The following is a 19696-nucleotide window of genomic DNA, read 5'->3' on the forward strand; positions in this document are numbered from 1 at the left end:
GGTTCAGCATGCCCCACACCACCATCGCGGAGCCGTCGGGCCGCGAGGAGGAGCAGCTCTTCTACCGGCGGCTGGACGGACTCGCGGCGCTGGGCCCCGCCGGTTTCACGCCGCTCTTCGCCGCCGAGGGCTGGAGCGACCTGACGGGTGAGTGCCCGGGCGCGGGGAGCCGGGGCCGGGAGCCCCGGGCCGGGGCGGCGGTGCCCGGGGGGCGGCTCTCACGGGCCGCCTCCCGCAGAGGACCGGCTGCTGCGGAAGCGCGTGGTGCGGGACGGGCAGGGCGGCCCGCCGCCGCGGCCGGGCCAGGAGGTGTCTGTGAAGGTGCTGGGGGCCCTGGAGGACGGCGGCCTGGTGGAGCGGGACCCGCGGCTCAGCTTCGTGCCGGGCCAGGGCGACGTCGTGCAGGTCTGCTCCGGCGGGGGTGCGGGGCTCGGGGCCGGCGCCCGACGATCCCAGCCCGTGCCCCGTGTCCGCAGGCGCTGGAGTTGGGCGTCCCCACCATGCAGCCCGGAGAGGTCTCCTTCTTCCTCGCAGCCTTCCCCTACGGCTACGGCCGCGCGGGCAGGTGGGGCCGGGGCCGGGGGGCGGCGCGGCCGGGCGGCGCAGGGGGCAGCCGGCGCTCTGCCCGCAGGGAGCCCGACGTGCCGCCCGAGGCGCCGCTGCTCTTCGAGGTGACGCTGCTGGAGGTGCGCGACGGCCCCGACCCGCGGCGGCTGCCGCCCGCCGCCCGCCTCCGCCTGGGCGCGCAGAAGCGGGAGCGGGGAAACGTCCACTTCGCGCGGGGCGACTTCGCGGCGGCGCTGCGCTCCTACCGGCTGGCGCTGCGGGCCCTCGACGGCGCCGGTGAGCCGGGCCGGGGTGGGCCGGGGCGGGGCGATGCGGGGCGGGGCGGAACCGCTGACCGCCGTGCCCCCTGCAGCCCCGGCCGGGCCGCAGGAGGAAGAGGAGCTGCGGGAGCAGCGCGTCAAGTGCCTCAACAACTGCGCCGCGGCGGCGCGGCGACTGCAGCGCGGCGGGGAGGCGCTGGCGGCCTGCGAGGCGGCGCTGCGCATCAGCCCGGACAACGGCAAGGCGCTGCTCCGGCGGGGCCAGGTGCGCCCCGCGCCGCCCCGCGCCGCCGAGCCCGGCCGCCAGCGCCCGCCGCCAGCCCCGCCTCTCCCGTCCCGCAGCTGCTGGCGGAGCAGGGCCGCGACGAGGAGGCCGCGCTCGTCCTGCGCAGAGCGCTGGAGCTGGACCCGGCCAGCAAGGTGCGGGCGCCGGGGGGGTGGGGGGCGCGGCGGGGCCGCCCCCGCGCCGCCCCGCTGCAGCCCGGCCGCCTCCCGCCGCAGGCCGTCCACGCCGAGCTCGCCCGCCTGGTGAAGCGCCGCGCCCGGCCCGCGGCCCGCGCCGCCCCCGAGGAGCCCCGCGACCGCCCGCGGAGCCCCGGGTGCGTTGGCGGGGCCGTGCCCGGCCCGGCGCACAGCGCGGCCATCCCCCGCCGCCGGGCCGCGCTCACCGCCGGCTCTGCCCGCAGGGCCCCGCAGGAGGGAGCGGCCTGAGCGGCCCCGGGCCCCGCCCCGCGGGACGGCGGAGGAGCGGCGGCGGCGGCGGACCGGAGTGGGGACTGGGCCCGGCCTGCGCCCCCCCCAAGCTCCACGAGGGGGCGGGGCTCTGCCAGGCCCCGCCCTCCCGGGCGGTGGGCGCAGCTCTGCAGCCCTCGCGCCTGCGCCGCAGCTCCCGGCCTTTTCGCCCCCGCCGGCAGAACGGCGGTCGTAGCCCGCGGCCAATCAGGCGGGGCCGAGCCGGCGCGGCGCGCCAATGGGAACCTGACGGGGCCAGGCTCGGCGCGGCGATTGGCTGCGGCGCGCCCTTAAAGAGCTGTGCGGGGCGGGGCGTGGGGGGGCAGTGCGGGACGTGGCGGCGGAGCGCAGGGCGGGAGGGAGCGGCGCCATGACCCGTGAGTGCGGGCCGGGCGGCGGCGCCGCGACCCGCCACTGCGGGGGGAGGGGGCCGGGCTGGGCCGGGGGAGCGGCGCCGCGCCCGGGAGTGCGGACCCTGGGGCCGGGGCCGGGCCGGGCCGGGGGCGTGGGCTGGGCTGGGCTGAGCCGGGCCGGGCCGGGGCCGGGGCCGGGGCCGAGCCCCGGGGCTGGGCCGGGGGCCTCGGGGCCGGTCTGAGGCGGCCGCGCCGTGGCAGGCGGGAACCAGCGCGAACTGGCACGGCAGAAGAACCTGAAGAAGCAGAGCGACTCGGGCAAGGGCAAGCGGCGGGACGACGGGCTCTCGGCCGCCGCCCGCAAGCAGAGGTGAGCGTCGGCCGGCCCCGCCGGCACCCCCGCCCCGTCCCCGGCCCGTGCCGGCGGTGGTGCCGGTGCCAGCCCGGCGACGCGCTCTCCCGCAGGGACTCGGAGATCATGCAGCAGAAGCAGAAGAAGGCCGACGAGAAGAAGGAGGGCGCCAAGTAGCCCGGGGCTGGGCCGGGCCTCTGAAGCCCCGGGGCCGGGCCGCCCGCCGGCAGGATGCCCAGCGCAGCCCCGGGGCCGGGCCGCCCCGCCGGGGGCCCCGGCAGCAGCGCTCTGCGCCGGCCCCGGGCCCCTCTCCTATTAAAGTAGTTTGTGGAGCCGTGCAGGCCCTGCCTCCTCCCTCTGTGCGCCCGGGCTGGGGGGGGCTGGAGCCGCCCGGAGGGCGGGATGGGGCCGCGCCGCGGGGCTGCCCGGTGGGGCCTCGGCCCCGGCCGCGCCCGGCGCTGAGCGGATGGACGGAGGGGCTCAGCGCCGCCGCGGAGCGGCCGCAGCCTCACGGTGAGAAACAAAGATGAGGCCGGGAGGGGAGGGCGCAGGCTGCCAGGTCTCCGCGGGCGCCGCCTCGGGGGACCCCGACCGCGGCTGCGGGCGAGCGGGGGGGGCCGGGCCCGGGCGGGGCAGGCGAGGGGAGACGCCTGGGGGACGGCGGAAGGACGGGGATGCGCTGGAAGCCCGGAGGAATGAAACCAGCGGAGGACTGCGGCTGGGGTGGAAGGAGCTGTAGTGGGGGCCGAGCAGGCGGCTCCGGGGGCCGCTCGCAGGGAGGCGGCGCGGCTCCGGGGGAGCTGCGGGGGCAGCGGGCGGCGCGGCGGGCCGGGAGCCGCCGGGCGGGGCCGGGGGCGGGCGGTGTCCTGCAGCCCGCCCGCCTCCTGCGCTAGGCCCTGCAGCAGCGCGGAGCTGCCCTCGGGGGAGGGATGCTCGCATCCAGGCGGACGCCGTGGCCGCTGCTCGAGCCCGCCGTCCTCTTCACTTCCCTGCGGGGCCAAGCGCGGTGCCGTCAGCCAGGGCCGCTGCCCGGGCGCTGCGCGGCACACCCGGCACGCAGGGCTGCTCACCGGGCGAGGTGCAGCACAGCCTCCACCACGTTGGTGCCGTCCTTGGCGCTGGTCTCGCAGAACAGGCAGTTGTGGGCCTGGGGGAGAGCAGGCGAGTTGGGGGGAGGTCCCGGCCCTCCTAGGCCCTGTCCTGAGCTGTGGCTGCTCACCATGGCCAGCTTCTGCCCGTGGGCCGTGCGGACCCCTGCTGCCTCCGGCAGGCCGGGGCGCAGGTCAGTCTTATTCCCCACCAGCATGAGCGGGAGCGCTGTCTCAGCAGCCTGCTGGAGCGAGGAGCAGCTCGTGGCTCTGGGGCGCACAGCCTGGCTCGAGCAACCTCTGGGGCTGCAGGGCTCTGCCCTTTTTGGTCCAGGTGCTCCCCAAGGCCTGGCTGGTCCCAGACACTGCTCCACAAACGGCCCAGCTGGAGCAGGTTTGCTGCTACTCCCACAGCACCATCTGGGGCTCAGCACAGCCTTCCCCAGGGAAGCCCCAGGGCTGCTGCCCTGCTCCACAGGGGCTGTCGGATCCTCCCCTCTACCTTGATGTCCTCAATCCACTGGCGGATGCTGAGGAAGCTGCTCTGGGAGCTGATGTCGTAGAGGAGCAGCACGCCGTGGGCCTTGCGGAAGTAGGACTGGGCGATGCTCCGGTACCTGCAGCAGGGCTGTCACTGCAGGGGGGCCAAGACCCCCGCCCAGCCCGGGGCCAGCTGTGGGGACCTGCCAGCCCTGCCGGCTGGATGCCGGAGGCGGGCAAGGTTCTGGCTGGCTCTGCTCACCTCTCCTGCCCTGCTGTGTCCCAGATCTGCAGTGTAGTTTGCTCCCCATCCACCAGCAGCTGCTTTATCTGGAAGTCCACCCCTGCCAGGAGGAGCAGTCAGGCCTGGCTCCCTGTGCCCCTGCCCCTCCACCTCAGCCCTGGTACCTAGTGTGGCAGAGACGTCTCTGAACTCGTTCATGCACAGGCGCATCAGGAAGCTGGACTTGCCTGTGCCGCTGTCACCTGCCAGCACCAGCCGGTACATGGGGCAGGGGGGAGCAGGCTCCTCTGCTGCCCTGGATCCCTGGGGAAAGGGGGGAGGAGGGCATTGGGAGAACGGCGCAGCGGGGGTGCCCCCGCTCCACTCCCCAGCTGGGCTGCGAGCACCGGATGGGGCGTTGCTGGTTACCTCCGGTGGGAAGGCAGGGAGCTTCCTCTTGCAGCAGTGCTGCGCAGGTTGGCAGCAGCCTTCTGCCGGGGGCGCAGGGTCCTGCAGGGTGGCAAATATCACAACAGGGCTTCTGAGCCCGTGGGGTGGGCTGGGGGCCATGGGTAGGCAGAGCGGCATCCCCCTCCCCAGCTGGGGCACCGGGCAGGGCCTCACCTGGGTGTCCCAGCAGGGGCTGGTGGGACGCGCGTCCTCCGAGCTCCAGCTGCCGGCGTCGCTGAGCGAGGCTGTGTCCGTGCTGGAGGCTGAGTTCTGCCGGGGGCCTGTGGCAGGGAGCTGGGGGCGTGGAGAGCTGCCCCCCCTGTACCTGTGCGCAGGGCAGCGCTCAGGGAGGGGCGGCCACAGCTGTCCCTGCTCCTCTGCACCCGCTGCTCACCTGCTGTGGGCATCCTCGGGGAGGCAGGGTGAGGGGTCAGCGAGGGGGCTGCGGGGCTGGAGGGGGGGCGGTGGCTGTAGGGGAGGCATCAGTGCGGAGGGGCTCCTGGGGGGCTGTCCACCACTCCCAGCACCCGGGGCTGCGGCTGGTCCCTGGGTGCCGGCTGCAGCCCCCGTGCTGGACCCACCTGGGCTGGGGCACGGGCAGGGCGAGCGGGGAACCCCAGCAGCGCCCACGTCCCTGCCCTCCCTGCTGCGCTGCGCAGCACTCACCGCTCCAGGGCCCAGGCAGGAGCCCAGCAGCAGGGCCGAGCGCAGGCTGCTGTTGCTCTCGCACAGGCTCCTGTTCGTCGCCCTGCCCGGAGGAGCAGCCTGAGCCCCAGGCTGGCAGGGACTGGGACAGGAGCTGGTCCCCGCAGCTGTCCCCTGCCACCGCTTCCCTGCCAGGCTCCTACATACTGCAGCATCCTGACGTAGCTCGTGAAGGCCAGGTTCTCCTCCACCAGCTCCCGCAGGGCCTGCTGCTCTCTGCAGGGACACAGCATCCTCATGGCAGGGCCTCCGAAGGTTGGGGCTGCCCACAGCTTTCCAGCCCCGGCCCCACAGGGTTGGCAGAGGTGCTGGGACGGCCCCGGGACACCCGGTGTCACAGGGGCGGCCAACAGCAGGCCGGTGGGGACGTGCCAGCTGCTCTGCACGGGCTTCCCGACGGCTGCCGGTGCTCGCAGCACAGCTGGGTGGGCAGCGCTTCCCGACGGGAGCCTGGCCCCGGGCCCAGCACGAGCCCGGGGCTGCACCGGGGCCGTCCTGGCTACAGCCAGGGCTGTGTGGGGCAGCCGTGGGGCAGGGTCTGGGGTCCCACCTCGCCCCCCGCGCCCCGCGTGCCACCTCGTGCGCCGCTGCGCCCGCTGCCCGAAGTCCCTCCGCAGCCGCTCCAGCTCTGCCTGCAGCTGGGAGACGCCGGCCTCGGCCTGCCGCAGGGTGCGCCGCAGCCGGGTGTTCTCCTGGGCGGGCAGAGTCCCGCTGGCACCGGCGGCGCAGCCCGGGGCCGCAGCCGTCCCCCGCCCCGCGCCCGTACCTGCGTGGCGGCCCCGAGCCGCTGCTGCAGCCGCGCGACGCCCGCGCCCCGCCCGTGCCCCTGCATGGCCGGGGGGGGGGGGGGGCACGGGCGGCAGCCCCCGGGCAGCCCCGCTCCGGGCGGGACGGGGCCCTCCCCGCTCCGCTCCTGGGGCCGGTGGGCGCGGGGCGCCGGCGGACCCGCGACGGTCCCGGTCGGGCGCGAGCCGCCGCGCGGGGCCCCCGTCGGGCGGCAGCGGGGCCCCGCCGGGGCCGCCCCCGCCGTGTTTGCTCTGCGGGCGGGGCGGGGGCCCGGGGCCGGCCCGCATTCCTGCGGCCGCGCTCGTACCGCGCCCTCCGGCCGCCGGCCCCTCCGGGCTCGCTCCGGGCGCGGGCGGGTGCCGGGGGCAGCGGCCGTCCGTCCGTCCGTCCGTCCGTTCTTGGCGGGGCTGGGCTCGGCCGCGGCGAGCAGAATGGGAGCGTGGTGTGACTGCGGTGGTGGGAGAGGGGCAGCTGGGGGGGAGTGGGCGCGGGGATCAGGTGGAGGTGGGGATGGGAGCAGCCCTGGTGCCAGGGCTGGGCGCAGGGCCTGGTGCTGGCTGTGAGCTGGGGCAGGACCGAGGGCGCTCCCTGGCTGCTCCCCTTCAGGCCAGGCCCCTGCCCCTTGCTCCATGCCCCCGCAGGGCTGGGGGCTGCTGGGGTGTTGCTGGCACCTGCCGTGCCCAGACCCATGGCTGCTGTGTGCATGTGGGGCAGATGGCATAGGCTTAACTCAGAGCTTTACATTAAAAAAAAAAATGTATTCAAGGAGCTATTTACAATAACCACACGGCCAGGCAGGCGAGCTGAAGTGGAGGTGGCCAGCGCAGAGTGCTGCTCTCCTGGCAGGCCCCAGGCCAGGGCAGGAGCGATGCCAGAAGTGTGCATGGGCAGGAGCTGCCTCCCTAGCTGGAGGGGCCGCAGCTGTAGCCGAGGCTGAGCACCCGCCACCCAGGTGGTCTCAGGCCGGCCCCTCGATGGCTGCAGCTCAATGCAGGACCAGCGTCCCTGCGAGCTGGTGTAGCAGAGCACACACCTCCTCGATCCCCCTGCGGTGCTCTGATGCTGCCTTTTCCTGGGACACGAGGTCAAGAGGGGCCCGGGCACAGGACCACGGCATGACCGGTGCACGGGGCCAGGCGCAGTCCGTCCCAGCAGGGACTACGTGGAGACACTGATACGGTGTGGGGCGCGTCGCCGCCGCAGGACGCGCAAGGCTGGGCTGCTCCGCCGGTGCTGGGGGGAGCCGTGGAGGCAGAGGGGGCTCAGCAGCAGCCACAGGTAGAGCAGGACACAGGCCCAGCATGAAGCCACCTTCACCCAGAACGTCGACCAGCTGCCATGCGTGAAGGTGGTCTCCAGCACCGCGTTCTCATAGCTGGTGGGAGAGGGCAGGTGTCAGCACCCGAGGGACACCAAGAGAGGTGACCCCGGCATCCGCTGGGGATTGGGCAGGGGCTGTTGGACGAAGCAGCGCGGGTCTGCAGGCACAGAGCCCTACGCTTGCCCAGCACACGACCGGACTGGTGACACTGGCCCGACGTGGAACCGCCTGTGACAAGCACCAGGCTACGGCCACACCGTGAGCGGGTCAGAGCTGGCTGCTGACAGTGCTGGTGGGCAGCCTGGGCAGGGTGGTTCAACCAGAGTTAGGGAAAAGGAGCAAGGATAAGGGGGGGGGGGGCTGGCCAGCACCCTGAGCCCTACCTGAACCAGTTGGTGAGGGTCATCATGACGTAGAGTGAGGCAAGGAAGAAGACAAAGTGGAAGGCTGAGTAGCTGTAGACCACCCGGTCTTGCTCATCCTGGACAAGGCACTGTCCCCTGGCAGGCTCCTCTTGCTCACACGTCTGCTCTGCACCTGGGAGAGTGCAAGATAACAACAGCTCCTGCACCCTGTCCTGGCCAGCACCCCTGGGGTCTGATGCTGGTGCCCACGTTTGTGTTTCTGCAGCCTCTCCCCGACCTGCTGGCACTCACCTCTCAGCTCCTCCTCCATCTTCTCTGGGCAGCAGAAGCAACAGGAAGGTTTCTGTAGAGAGCCAGAGAGGCGAGCTGGTGATGGTGCGGGGGAAAAGGCAGGGACCTGTGGCCACCCCTCCCTGCTGCTGCCGGGGCAGCCCAGCCCCACAGCTGCTGCCCCACTCGGGCAGCCCCGCAGCATCTGGACTGAGCTGGCCCTGCTGGTGCCACAGCTGCCCGGCTGCAGGGAGCTGGCGCAGACTGGGTAAGCACGGGAGAGTCCCCAGCTGAGCTGGGCAAACCTGCCTCTGCCCCGGGGCTGGAACTGGGGCTCAGGAGGGCTCTGGGCGCTGCGTCTGTGGCAGGAGGATGTGGGGCACAGGTGGGGGCGGGCACCGTCCATACTCACCTTAAACTCGAAGCTGTAAACTTTGACCATCCAGAGGGGCCCAAAGACCTCGGCAAGATAGGAGGCTTCATTACTGTGCACGGGAGAGAGGCAGAGGGCGTAACGCAAGGGAATGCGCCAGCCCCAGCCCACCCCAGGGATCCATCACCTGGCATCGACACAGCAGCAGCAGACTTGCTGTGCCCGGCGTGGGGACGTTACGCTGCCCCTGCCCATCGGGAGATGCCTCTGGGTACAACCCAGCTCCTCCGGCCATGCCACAGGCTGGGGACAGGGTCCCCACACGGTGCTGAGCTGGCTGTGCCCAACAAGGGGCAGTTCTGGGTGCGCTGCGACATGCCGAGTACCCTCGCACCCCGTGCCACGGGCACACGTACCATGCAAAGAGCACGCAGGCGTACATGATGGCAGCCCCCAGGACAGCAACGGTTGTGTCCTCTGTCTGCAGCTCATCCTGCCGGGTGCCGGGGAAGCAGACGGTGAGGTTCTGCCCCTTGTAGAGCACTGCAGGGAGGTGGAGGTGAGAGAGGGGGGTCGTGTCCCAAGAGCTGGCTGTCCGCAGAAGGTGGGACCACTCACCTCTCTCCGGAGGGCGGCTGGACAGCGCAGAGAAGGTAAGGTACATCACGTAGCAGCTGATGATGGAGGACTGCAGCAGCCCTGACCGCGGCTGCTCTGCAAGGGGAGGGGTCAGAGGCTTCGTGTGGGCTCCAGGCAGTCCCCTCCTGTGGGTCTCCTGCCCAGAGCCCTGTGCCAAGGCACGGAACGGGGCCAGCAGGAGCTGGGGCCTCCCCAGGTGCCCACTGCTCTTGTGCTGAGCTGGGAGCTTGCAGCTGCCCTCCCGGTGCTGGGATGCAGCTAGCCCTGCACCTCGCCAGGGAGTGCCGTGCCGTGTGGCGCTGTGCAGTACTCACTGAGCCGCACGCAGGGCGTGATGGAAATGAAGGACACGATGCCGCAGAGGCTGCCGTTGACGGTGAGCAGCGCCTTGTTGAGCTGGCAGGCAGCCGGGTGGGTGTAGTACTTGTAGAGGAAGGAGAAGGCGGCAGAGGCGAGGGTGTAGAAGGCGGCGGTGGCCAGCAGCACGGCCAGGTACCAGCGCTTGTCCTGCGCAGCGCCTGTCAGCCTGCCGGGACAGGGGTGAGAGCCCGGGGCACTTGGGCACCCAGCCGGCCGCACCGGCACTCACCAGTTCTTGTTCCAGGTGTGCGCGAAGGCGGTGATCAGCACCAACTGGATGAGGATGAAGGCAAAGCCCCCGCAGACGCCCGTGTAGTGCCAGGCTGCAGGGGGAGAGGGCGGTGGTGGGGCTGGCACGACGCGGGGGGGACTTGGGGCTACGGGCAGGGGCTGGCCTGGGCGGGGCGGGGGACGCACCTCGGATGAAGCCGTCCTCGGGGATGAAGAAGCTGGCGGCACAGAGCCCCACCAGCACCAGCAGCTTCAGGAACCAGAACCTGCGGGGCAGCGAGATGCAGGACGGGGGCGCCCAGCAGCCCCGGCAGCCCCCAGCCCCTTCCCCGGTCTGTACCCGTTGTGGAGCTGAGCGCGGCAGTCTGTGCTGGAGCGCACATTGAGGAGCAGGGCGGCCTGCAGCAGGTGGAAGCAGGCGGTGCCGAAGCAGACCCGGTACACGGCCGAGGAGCCCACGAGCCGCTCGCAGTCTGTGCCACCAGGCAGGTGCTGGCACAGCACAGCCAAGAAGGGCACCTGCGGGCACGGCGAGGGGCTGGGACCGGCGGTGTGCCCGCACTGCGGGGACCCCTGGCACCCCCCGCACCCTCAGCACCGTGGGACCCCTGATGCCCCCAGCACCCCAACGCCCTCGCCATCCCCGGCACAACCACGCTCCGGGCAATGGCCGCACCTGCAGTGCCCCTGGCTCCCCGTTCTCCTTGGCACCGCCAGCACCCCCGCTGCTCCCAGCCCCCCCAGCACCCCCAGCACCCCCAGCGCCCGGGGTCGCCCAGCTCCGCCATTCACCTTCTCCCTCACGGCCTGTGCCACGGTGCGGGACAGCATGAGGCAGCACACGGCGGAGGCCAGGACATGCAGGAGGGTGTAGAGGACGCGGGTGCCCGTGGACACGCGGAGCCCGCGGCAGGGGCTGCAGCCACACCCGCAGCACAGCTGGGGGGGGCAGCGCAGTCAGCGGAGACCCGCGGCCCCCCGCCCCGGCCCCCCCGTTTGCCCAGGGGTCCCACCTGGCCCAGCAGCGAGTGCAGGAGGCGGCCGCATGCCCTCGTGCCCGCCATGGCCCGGCTCAGCCCCGCTGCCCCGGCGGGATTAGGGGGATTGTCGGCTCGTCCCGCCCCGCCATCTGCTCCGGGGAGCGGGCCGGGGGGGATTAGCGGCTGAGCCCCCGCAGCCCCTCACCGCGGGTCGCTCACGGGCATGGCGAGGCCCTGAGGGGCTGTGGGGGGGCTGTGCTGGGGGGCTGTGTTTGGGGGGGGTTGTTTGGGGGGGGTGTTTGGGGTGTGTGTGTTTTTGGGGGGGCTGTGTTCGGGGGGCTGTGGGGACACGGTGGCACTGCCGGTGCCGTGGCGATGGCTGGCGCCGGGGAAGTGCCGGTGAGGGGGGGCCGAGGCGGGGGAACCGAGGCGGGGAGCAGCGCACGGCCCCTGCGGGCCCCCCGGCACCGCCCGCCGGCCTCCCGCCGCACGGGGGCGCTCTCGCACCCCAGGGCCCCGGGGGCGCCGCTCCCGCCCGGCGGGGCCCTCTCGTTGGTTCCGCCGCCGTCACGTGGCCGGAAGCGGGCGCGCAGGCGGCGCGATGGCGGCCGAGGGGGACGTGGAGCTGGAGCTGGAGACCGAGCCCAACGGCTCCGGCGGCGGCGGCAGCGACGGGGCGGGCGGGCGGCCGGCCGAGAAGCCGCGGAAGCACGACAGCGGGGCGGCGGACCTGGAGAGGGTGACGGACTACGCGGAGGAGAAGGAGATCCAGAGCTCCAACCTCGAGACGGTGCGGCCGGGGGGGGGCGGCGGGGGGGGTGGGGGTCCCGGGGGGCCCCTGGGGGGCCGGGGGGGGGGCCCGGTGCCGCGCCCCGCCGTGACCGCGCTCGTCCCGCCAGGCCATGTCGGTGATCGGAGACCGGCGGTCCCGGGAGCAGAAGGCGAAGCAGGAGAGGTAACGGAGCGGCCCCGGCGCCGCGTCCTGGGGGAGCCGGAGCCGTCCCGCCGCGGAGCGTGCCCGGGCGAAGGGGGGAGGCCCGGCCCTCACCGGCGGCGGGCGCTGCCTCGTTGCAGGGAGAAGGAGCTGGCGAAAGTCACCATCAAGAAGGAAGACCTGGAGCTGATCGTAAGTGGGGGCGGGGCCCGGGGGCAGCGTGTCCCCAGCCCGGTGTCCGGGGGCCGCCACCGCCCCGGCTGGGGAATCCCGGCGGTGCGGGGCTGGGGCGCCCCAGGCGGGCCGAGCCCTGCCCGGGCCGGGCCTGCGGCCGTTTGGTGCCTGCTGCAGCGGGCGGCGGCTGTCTTCCTGCAGATGAACGAGATGGAGATTTCACGGGCGGCTGCGGAGCGCAGCCTGCGGGAGCACATGGGCAACGTGGTGGAGGCGCTGATCACCCTCACCAACTAAGCGTGGGCCCCGCGGCTGCGCTGGCGCTGCCGTCCCCTGCTGCGGGAGCGGCCTCTCGCCCGACGCAGCCTGGCTGGAGAGGAGGCGCGTTAACTTATTGAATAAAGGCACCAGCGGGAGCAGGTGTCCCTGTGGCTCGCGCAGCGCCGAGTGCTTCCCCCGGGGGCAGATTCCAGAGGGCGCCCGGCCCTGGCGAGCACAGGGGGCAGATGTGTGGTGGCCGCCCTGCGCCCCACGGCCAGAGAGCAGCCGCTGGTCCCTGCCCACAGAGGAGTCAGCCTGCCCCGGGGCTGGCACCGGGCTCGAGCTCCTCCCGGGGACGGGCTGCGAGGGGCTGGGCTGTTCCTGAGCAGGGCGCGCACACGCCAGGCTGCACCGGGCGGCCGCAAGAGCGCCGCTGCTGCTTCCTTCTCTGTGGGCCAGCCGCAGCTGGAGGCCGGACGTGCAGGCGGCTGCGGACCCAGGACGTGAGCGCCAGGCAGGGACCAGCGTGGAGCAGCCCCTGCCTTGCCCCTGGGTACCTGCCCCAGCCCTGAGCGCAGGCAGGAAGTCCCGAGGAGCGGTGACAGCAGCACCTGCGTCCCACCCGTTAACGCGGGGCCCTCCCCTTTCCTGGGCAGGGGAGCTGGCACTGTGGGGACGCTGCTCCCCTGCAGCCGTGCTGCTGCCCTGGCGGGGCAGGGGCAGCGCTGCGGGGGGGGCACCGGCACATCTGCGCCTGGAGCGAGGCACGGAGGGCAGCCGAGCACCTGGCGGGCTCCTCCACAGACACCGCTACCGCGAGTCTTAGGAAAAAAATTGCTTTAATCAAAACAATCCCCTCCCACCGCCCGGGTAGAAAAGCCAAGCCCCGCAGAAACAGGGTTAGGAAACGTCGTTACAGCTGTTCCAAACCAGAAGAGGGCCCGACCTGGTAACGGGGGGGTTCAGGGCGCAGGGAGATGCTACGGAGCAGACACAGAAGTCCGCGAGTTCCTCTGCAGGTGGGGGTGCTGGGGGCAGGGGGTGCGGTGCTCCCGCACGGCCGTGCCCGGCGCTGCCGAGGCGCTTTCAGGGCGGGGGGGCGGTGACACAGCCGGGGCTGGGCGGCTCGGGCGGGCGGCAGCCTCCGCGGGAGCCGGGCGTGGAGAAGGCCGCGGCTGCGCGGCGCGGGCGGACGGTGCCGCCGGGGAGGGTGCGGAGCAGGGGCACAGGAACGGCGCAGCGCGGCCCGGCAGCTTTGTCCCCTCTGTTCCTGCTCAGGCTCTCGGGCAGCCGGCACAGCAGCACCTTCCCGCCCGGCGGTCAGCCTCGGGACGCCTCCCGTGCACCTCCTTAGGTCGTTTTCCGCTTCTTGGCCGAGGGTCTCTCAAAGACGTCCCGCACGCCCGCCGCCTTCTGCTTGAAGAACTTGGTGTTCTGGGCGCTCTCCTGGCCCCAGGCGGAGTCAAACGAGGTGGTGTCCTGGTCCACCAAGTGCGTGTACTTCGTCCGCCCCGAGCGCCCAAAGTTCTTGACCTGGGAGCGGGAAAGCCGGTGAGCGGCCCCTCGGGGAGCCGCGGGGACCCTGTCCTGCCGCACCACGGCTCCTCCCCCGGCACGCACACGCCCCACCGGTCAGCCCCCTGCACTCACCTGCATGACTTTGGGCAGGATGGTCTTGTTGAAGTGGTCCTCGAGGGTCGGGGCGCTGAAGTCCCGCTTGTACACCTCCTCGTCCTCATCCTGCGGGGGAAGGACACACCCGCCTGAGCTGCAAGCTTCTTCCAGCAGGCGCCAGGAGCAGAGAGGGGCCCCCAGCAGCCGCCGCTCCGCTCCGGGACTGCCGCAGCACCTGCGGTCCCGCCCAACCTCAGAGCTCCGCAGAGCTGCCAGCAGGCGGCACGAGCCAGGCCGTGCTGCTGCTCTCCCTGCCCCGCCACTCCTGGCGGGCGGCTCACGTCACCTTGCTCACTCCAGCCGCGCTGCCACCGAGGGCTGGCCCTTGTCCCACGCGTGTGCCCAGCCCTGGGCCGGGCACCGCAAGGGGAAGCGCCCCCATGGCAGCCGCGTGCCCCCACAGAGCCCCGCCGTGGGACCGGGCTCTGGCCGCAGCGCTCACCATGAAGAAGGCGCCGCGGTGGTAGTACTTCTGCAGGAACTTGTATTTGCCCTTCACGGCCTTGTTGGTGATGACCTTGCCGTTGGCCCGCAGCTCGGCGCGGCGCTCCTCCTCCGTCAGGTTCCGCATCCGCTCGATCTCCGCCTTCTCCTTTTCCATGCTGGGCAGGAGAAAAGCCCTGAGCCCCACGCCCCCAGCGCCCCCAGACAGGGCAGCCGCTGCCACCGGGGCCCTTCTGAGGGGTCACCGTTACCGGCTCCGTAACGGAGCAACGGCACCCCGAGGGCTTTGGACGCTTTCTCTAGGCAAGAACGCGCTGCCAGAAGGGGGTCGGGAGGAGACGCCCCGACTGTCCCCTGCCCCGCGGGGTGCAGGCACTCCCCTCCTGCCTGAGCACACAATACTCACGCTTCTCGTTCCTCACGGTCCCGTTTGATGCGCTTCAGCTCACGTACTTTCCAGGCCTCGTACTCCTCCTCGTCGTTCTCGTCGTCAGTGTCAAGGGCATCCAGTGCTGCCAGCGAGCGTTTGTTCTCCTCCAGCTCCTTCTTCGCTTCCTCCTCCACGATCTGGAGGCAGGACCGAGCTCAGCCCGTTGCACTGCCTGCCCCACGCAGACCCCAGCCCGCCCTGTGGTACCTTGAGCGTGTATTTGCGCCTCTCCTCTGCCAGTCTCTTTGCTTCCTGCTCCAGCTCCTTCTGCTTCAAGGCTTCTGCTTCTCGCTCCTGAACCGTGATTCGGTCCTTCCTGCAGGCACGGAGCACGGAAACCTTCAGCCTTTTGGCGAGCTACTTCATTTCTGGCGTTGCCCAGCCCAGGGCCCGCTCCCCCTGCGGCCGCAGGCACGCACAGGCGGCAGAAGGTCCTGCCCGTGGCTGTGGAACACGGCAGAGCTCGCTGCTCGCTTCCCACTGCGCTGCACCTGCCCAAAGCCCCGTTGGAACCGCGCTGCCGCTTAGGCCCAGCCGTGCCCTGTCAGGACGCCGCAGCTCTCTGCCCTCCCCTGCCGCAGGAGCAGGATCTGTGCGCAGCCCCCAGCTGCCCGCCCTGGCGCCTACTTGCGGATGAAGACGGGTTTGAGCCGTGGCTCCATTTCATCCTCGCTGTCTGTGTACTCCTCGTACTCGGACTCTGACTCGGACTCCTCTCCAGATCTGCCCTCGTCTTCCAGCTCCATCACCTCCAGCTCCTCGGTCTTCCTCTCTTGCGCTCGCTGGCGCATCATCCCGCGCCGACGCTCGATCTCCTAACGGAGACGCATCGCGCGCAGTCAGCCCTGCTCCTGCTTCTTTCTCCCTTGTCCGTGCAGAGCACGGTGCTCCGAACTCGCTGGCTGTGAGATCGCCCACCCTGCAGGGTGGGGGCGGCCTCCCCCAGCATCCCGTAACCCCCGAGCCAGCGTCACGCTGCCGCTGCTGTGACCCCAGTGCCGGCCCTCGCTCGGTCCCCGCAGACAGCTCCCATCCGTACGAATGCAATTCCAGCCGTGGCGCTCGGGGACCTCTCCGGGCTACCCCTGTTCAGCAACGCGAGCGTACCTCATCGTCGATCTCTTCCTCTTCCTCCTCACTGGTGTCCTCTCGCTCCAGGCGCCACGCTTCGCCCTCCACCTCAGAATCGCTTTCTCCAACCACTTCAGGCTCCACGATCTTACGGTGCCGTGCCAGCCTACAACGGAGCCCAGATAAATTCAGTACGCTAAGTGCAAAGAGACTGCGGGAAGCGAACTGCTCCCTGGGGGAGCCTCCCCTTAACTGGGCCTGACAGCCGAAGCAACTCCACGGGAGAGCCCGAACAGCACTCGGCCGCTCTCTGCCCTGGGCACGTTTTACGCAGAACCCCGTCTTTCCATCAGCACCGAGCTGTAGCGCGTTATGGCAACTTTTATGGTAACTTTTATTTCAGAGGCTGCCTGCACCACCCAAAGCGCACCCGAATGCGGGGCTGAGCCCTGGCCCCGTGCCTGCAGGCTCTCGGGGCAGCTCACCGCGCAGCCCAACGCAGCCTGCGGCGGCAACAGCCCGGGGCGGCTCTGGTGCTGGCAGGGCGCGCAGCCAGTCTCTGGAGGGGGTTCTGCAGCCCGCCCACAGCACAGCCGTGCCCAGCCCCCCAGCCCCCTCCCCGCGGCACTCACCGCTCCTCCACGTCCTCCGTGACGCGGTTCTGCAGCCGCCGCAGCCGGGGGTCGTTGGCGACCTCCTCCTCCTGCTCCTCGGGCTCGGCCTCCTGCTCCTTCGCCTTCTTGATGAACTGGAACTCCTCGTCCTCCTCCTCCGAAGACTCCATGGGCGCGTAGTCGGGCCGCTTCCCGGACACGTACCGCTTCACCTTCACCTTCTCCATGGACAGCTCCCCTGCGGGGCCGCCGTTACCGGGCCGCCGCCGCCGGGCCCCCCCCCGCCGCCCGCCGGCGCCCCCCGCTCACCCTTCTCGTTGCGGACGGGCACGGCGCCCGCCGTGGACTGGATGGGCGGCTGCTTCATCAGGGCGCTTGGCACCGACATGGCGGCGGCGGCGAGACCCGGCGGGGCGGGACGGGACGGGACCGGACGGGACGCGGCGGGCGGTGGCAGCTCCCGGCGGCGCACCGGAAGCGCGACTCCACTTCCGGCGGCGCGCCGGAGGCGGAAGCCTGAGCGCTCTGCCGCGGGTGGCCGGAAGTGACGGTCCGCGCCGCCAGGGTCACTTCCGGCGCGCCGCCGGGGCTGCGGGCGGGGCGTGCCCGTGAAGGCGGCTCGGGGGCGGTGCGGCCCGGGGCGGGGGGGGGGGCCGGGGGGCCGCGGTTGCTGGGGGCGCGGCCCCGCGCGGGAGGGCCGGGCCCCCCCCCCCCCCCCGTGCTGCCGCCGGCGGGGGGCCGAGCCCCGGCACAGCGCGGGGCAGCCGCTGCCCCCCGGCCCGGCTCCAGCGCCCGGCGGCGGCACCCGCAGGGGCTGCCCCCGGTGAGCGCCCAGCCTCGGCCCGTGCGGGGGGGGCACCGGCAGCCTCTCGCCGGGTGCCCGCCGCCGCCGCCGGGCTGCCGGCTGAAGCCGGGGCTGGCACGGGCGCAGCGGGAGCCTCCCGTGGGGCTTCGCCCCGCTGCCCCAGGCTGCCCGGGCACCCCCGCGGTGCCGGCGGTGTGGAGGCGTCGGGAAGTGCCCGTGGGCACGGCCCCTTCGTGGCAGCCCGACGGGCTTTCTGGAAGCTGCCCAGTGCCGCCTGCGTAAGCGTGCCCCCACCCGCCAGCCGGGTTTCACGCAGGAAAGCCGCCCCGGGCACACCTGGCGGGGACTTTTGTGAGGTTGCCCCAGCGCCAGCACCCAGCCGCAGGAGATGAGGCTTTCCTTGAAGTTGGGCAAAGCTGTGCCGCAAACCAGGTGGCAACATCAGCAGCTCCGTGCTGCCTTCTTGGAAGAAAGGAAGAGGTTTTACGTGCCGGAAAGTCTCGGTGCAGGACTCAGTCTGGGGCACATCCTGCAGCAGAAGCTCTGGGAAGCAGGAGGACGGGCCGTGCTTTAACCACGCGTGCCAGTGCTTGCTGTGACCCCGCAGACACCCCAAGGGTCTGTTGCAAGCCATGGGAGGGCCGCTGCTGGAGGTGGGCAGCCAGGAAAGCCAAAAGCAAGCGTGTTCTCCCAGCCAGGGGCGCGGCGCTGAAGCACGATCCCGAAGGAAGCGCAGGGAGCTCTTCCTTTTGGTGTCCCTGGCTTCAGGCTGGGAGCCGTCCTGCGGGAGGGTTAGCCCAGCCAGCGCAGGTCTCCAGTCCCCCAGGACCACAACACGGCTGAGGCCGGAGGCACCTCTGGGTCCCTCTGGTCCAACCCCTGCTCCAGCAGGGCCACCCAGAGCAGGGTGTGCAGCACCGCGTCCAGGCAGCTTTAGAAGCTCTCCGAGGAGGAGACCCCAGCACCTCTCGGGGCAGTCTGTGTCAGTGCCCCATCACCCACAAAGCAAAGAAGTGCTTCCAGGTGTTCAGGCAAATCCCTGCGTTCCAGCTTGTGCCCCTTGTCTCTTTCCCTGGCGCTGGCTACCACTAAAAGAGCCTGGCTCTGTCCTCTCTGCGCCCCGCCCTCAGGAATTTAGGCACTGATGAGATCCCCCTGAGCTTTTGCATCTCCGCACTGAGCAGCCCCAGCTCCCGGTCCGGCAGGGGCAGAGCTGATTCCCAGCAGCTGCCCGGCCCCGCTCCTCGGGGGCAGAGTCCCCACGGCGGCCGCAGGGCTGTGAGGCTGGCGGCGGGGCAGGCTCTCTCCTGGGAAATCCCTCGCCCCGGGCAGGCCCGGGCGGGGCAGCAGCCCCCGCTGGGCGAACCCAATCCTGCCCGTGCTGTGGCGGGAGCGCGGCCGCTGACCCGCGCAAAGAGGTTCCCAGACTCGGGGCTGTGCAGGGCCAGCCCCTGCCGTCTGCCCAGCGTCGAGCGTCGTAGGCTCAGCCCTTGCCGTGGCGCGGTGTGAGGGCGCTGCCTGCGGTCTGGCACCTCCGACACCTGCTCCCGCTGAGCAGGAGGGAGCCGTTGGCTCTCCCCAGGGCCCCGGTGCTTCTGCTGCACGTGCAGCCGCTGGAGGAGCTGCGGTGCGCGGCCTGGCCCCAGCGCTGCGGCGTCCCCCATGCCCTGCAGCTTGTGCTATGCCCTGGTGCCCCGGTGCGGGAAGCTTTGTGCTCCTGCAGCAGCCAGTACCCGGGGTAAGTGAGAGCTCTTTCTGGTGTTCCTGGCCTTTTTGTCTGGATGACAATCAGAGCTCCGGGCCAGCTCCCTGCGCTGCATTTGATGATCAGATGAGATATTCGTGTGTGGTTATCACGGTGTGTTCCCTCCTAATGAATCCTGTGTCACCATGGCAAGGAGCAAGCTTCAGCACGTGACTCAGTGGGTGAAACAATCGGGCACAGCAGTTAAAGGAAGGCTTGGGACCCGTGCACAAAGCACGTAACGTCCTGATCAGGTGAAGCTAAGCTCGAGGCCTCGGCAAACGGGGAAGTGCGTTCACTGGCTGGTTCAGTGCTGTGACCGCAGGGGGTTGAAGCCGTGGCAAGCACCAGCCCTAATCCTGTGACGTGCCTCTCTCCCCGTGTCCCCAGAGAGCCGCAGGCACCTGAAGGAGCCGCATGCTGGCGTGGCAGGAGCCACAGCGGGCTGGGACTGACCCCGCAGGCGCAGGCTGTGGGCTCCCCCCTGGGGGGGTCCTGTGGTGCCGTCCTGGGCCCGGAGAGCGAGCCCGCACCGTGCCAGCTGCACCAGGTGCCGCAGCTCTGCAGCCGTCCTCGTCGCCCCTCCGGGGACAGGGGACGCGGGCTGGCAGCAGTGCCGAGCGAGCCCTCCCGGCTCTCTGAGGCACGCAGGGTGAGGGCGGCCTCGCTGCAGGCTGTGTGTGGGCTCTCAGCACGGGTGTTCCTGTGGGCGCCTCAGCGTGCTGAGCGTGCTGAGGGCGGGTGAGAGCATCTCTTTGCTTGGACAGTTACAGAGCGAACAGGGGCAGGAGGTGGTGGCTGTGACTCGCAGCCCAGAGCAGGGGCAGCAGCACGGCGGGCTGCAGTTGTGATGCCTTGGCAGCCTCGCTGCTGTTGATGATAAGGGCAGAAGGCAGATAAAGTCACAGAGCCATGCTGTGCCGCCGCTGTTTGTCTGCAGGCTGCACCGCGGGGCAAGGTCAGGGTGTCTGGGCTGGATCCCCAGCCCCCCACGTGTGAGCACGGCCAGA

At 71.7% G+C, this 19696-nt stretch overlaps 6 protein-coding genes across 6 annotated transcripts; 3 read left to right on the plus strand and 3 right to left on the minus strand.

The window, feature by feature from the left end:
- Nucleotides 1-8: 8 nt before the first annotated feature.
- LOC125179803 (peptidyl-prolyl cis-trans isomerase FKBP8) lies at nt 9-1689 on the plus strand. Its single transcript, XM_067003566.1, has 7 exons — nt 9-147; nt 239-405; nt 477-843; nt 920-1092; nt 1170-1247; nt 1329-1426; nt 1514-1689. The coding sequence occupies exons 1-7, from the start codon at nt 9-11 to the stop codon at nt 1536-1538; spliced, it is 1047 nt and encodes a 348-aa protein (XP_066859667.1). The 3' UTR covers nt 1539-1689.
- A 108-nt stretch (nt 1690-1797) lies between these two features.
- SERF2 (small EDRK-rich factor 2) lies at nt 1798-2604 on the plus strand. The gene is made up of 3 exons (XM_067003568.1): nt 1798-1936; nt 2174-2282; nt 2378-2604. The coding sequence occupies exons 1-3, from the start codon at nt 1930-1932 to the stop codon at nt 2439-2441; spliced, it is 180 nt and encodes a 59-aa protein (XP_066859669.1). The 5' UTR covers nt 1798-1929; the 3' UTR covers nt 2442-2604.
- A 325-nt stretch (nt 2605-2929) lies between these two features.
- On the minus strand, nt 2930-6717 carry LOC125179809 (ras and EF-hand domain-containing protein-like). Its single transcript, XM_067003561.1, has 12 exons — nt 5977-6717; nt 5787-5902; nt 5358-5426; nt 5172-5253; nt 4900-4973; nt 4680-4830; nt 4485-4565; nt 4241-4379; nt 4095-4176; nt 3855-3969; nt 3335-3597; nt 2930-3253 (listed from the first exon to the last, which is right to left on the minus strand). Exons 1-12 carry the CDS (start codon nt 6715-6717, stop codon nt 3154-3156), a joined length of 2013 nt encoding a protein of 670 aa, XP_066859662.1. The 3' UTR covers nt 2930-3153.
- Nucleotides 6718-7153: 436 nt separating this feature from the next.
- On the minus strand, nt 7154-10986 carry SERINC4 (serine incorporator 4). Its single transcript, XM_048046344.2, is given in 12 exon segments — nt 7154-7371; nt 7701-7930; nt 7933-8025; nt 8365-8437; nt 8742-8868; nt 8944-9039; nt 9279-9490; nt 9554-9647; nt 9742-9821; nt 9896-10074; nt 10348-10494; nt 10569-10986. Coding segments are annotated over 12 exon segments (1599 nt in total). The 5' UTR covers nt 10620-10986; the 3' UTR covers nt 7154.
- A 108-nt stretch (nt 10987-11094) lies between these two features.
- Nucleotides 11095-12059, plus strand: HYPK (huntingtin interacting protein K). The gene is made up of 4 exons (XM_067003567.1): nt 11095-11325; nt 11435-11490; nt 11610-11661; nt 11845-12059. Exons 1-4 carry the CDS (start codon nt 11137-11139, stop codon nt 11938-11940), a joined length of 393 nt encoding a protein of 130 aa, XP_066859668.1. The 5' UTR covers nt 11095-11136; the 3' UTR covers nt 11941-12059.
- Nucleotides 12060-12726: 667 nt separating this feature from the next.
- On the minus strand, nt 12727-16632 carry MFAP1 (microfibril associated protein 1). The gene is made up of 9 exons (XM_048046342.2): nt 16447-16632; nt 16156-16375; nt 15560-15689; nt 15080-15267; nt 14660-14768; nt 14429-14589; nt 14021-14180; nt 13555-13644; nt 12727-13437 (listed from the first exon to the last, which is right to left on the minus strand). Exons 1-9 carry the CDS (start codon nt 16523-16525, stop codon nt 13255-13257), a joined length of 1320 nt encoding a protein of 439 aa, XP_047902299.1. The 5' UTR covers nt 16526-16632; the 3' UTR covers nt 12727-13254.
- Nucleotides 16633-19696: the final 3064 nt, after the last annotated feature.

Source organism: Anser cygnoides, chromosome 11 (genome assembly GCF_040182565.1).
Source record: "Anser cygnoides isolate HZ-2024a breed goose chromosome 11, Taihu_goose_T2T_genome, whole genome shotgun sequence".
NCBI classification, from domain to species: Eukaryota; Metazoa; Chordata; class Aves; order Anseriformes; family Anatidae; genus Anser; species Anser cygnoides.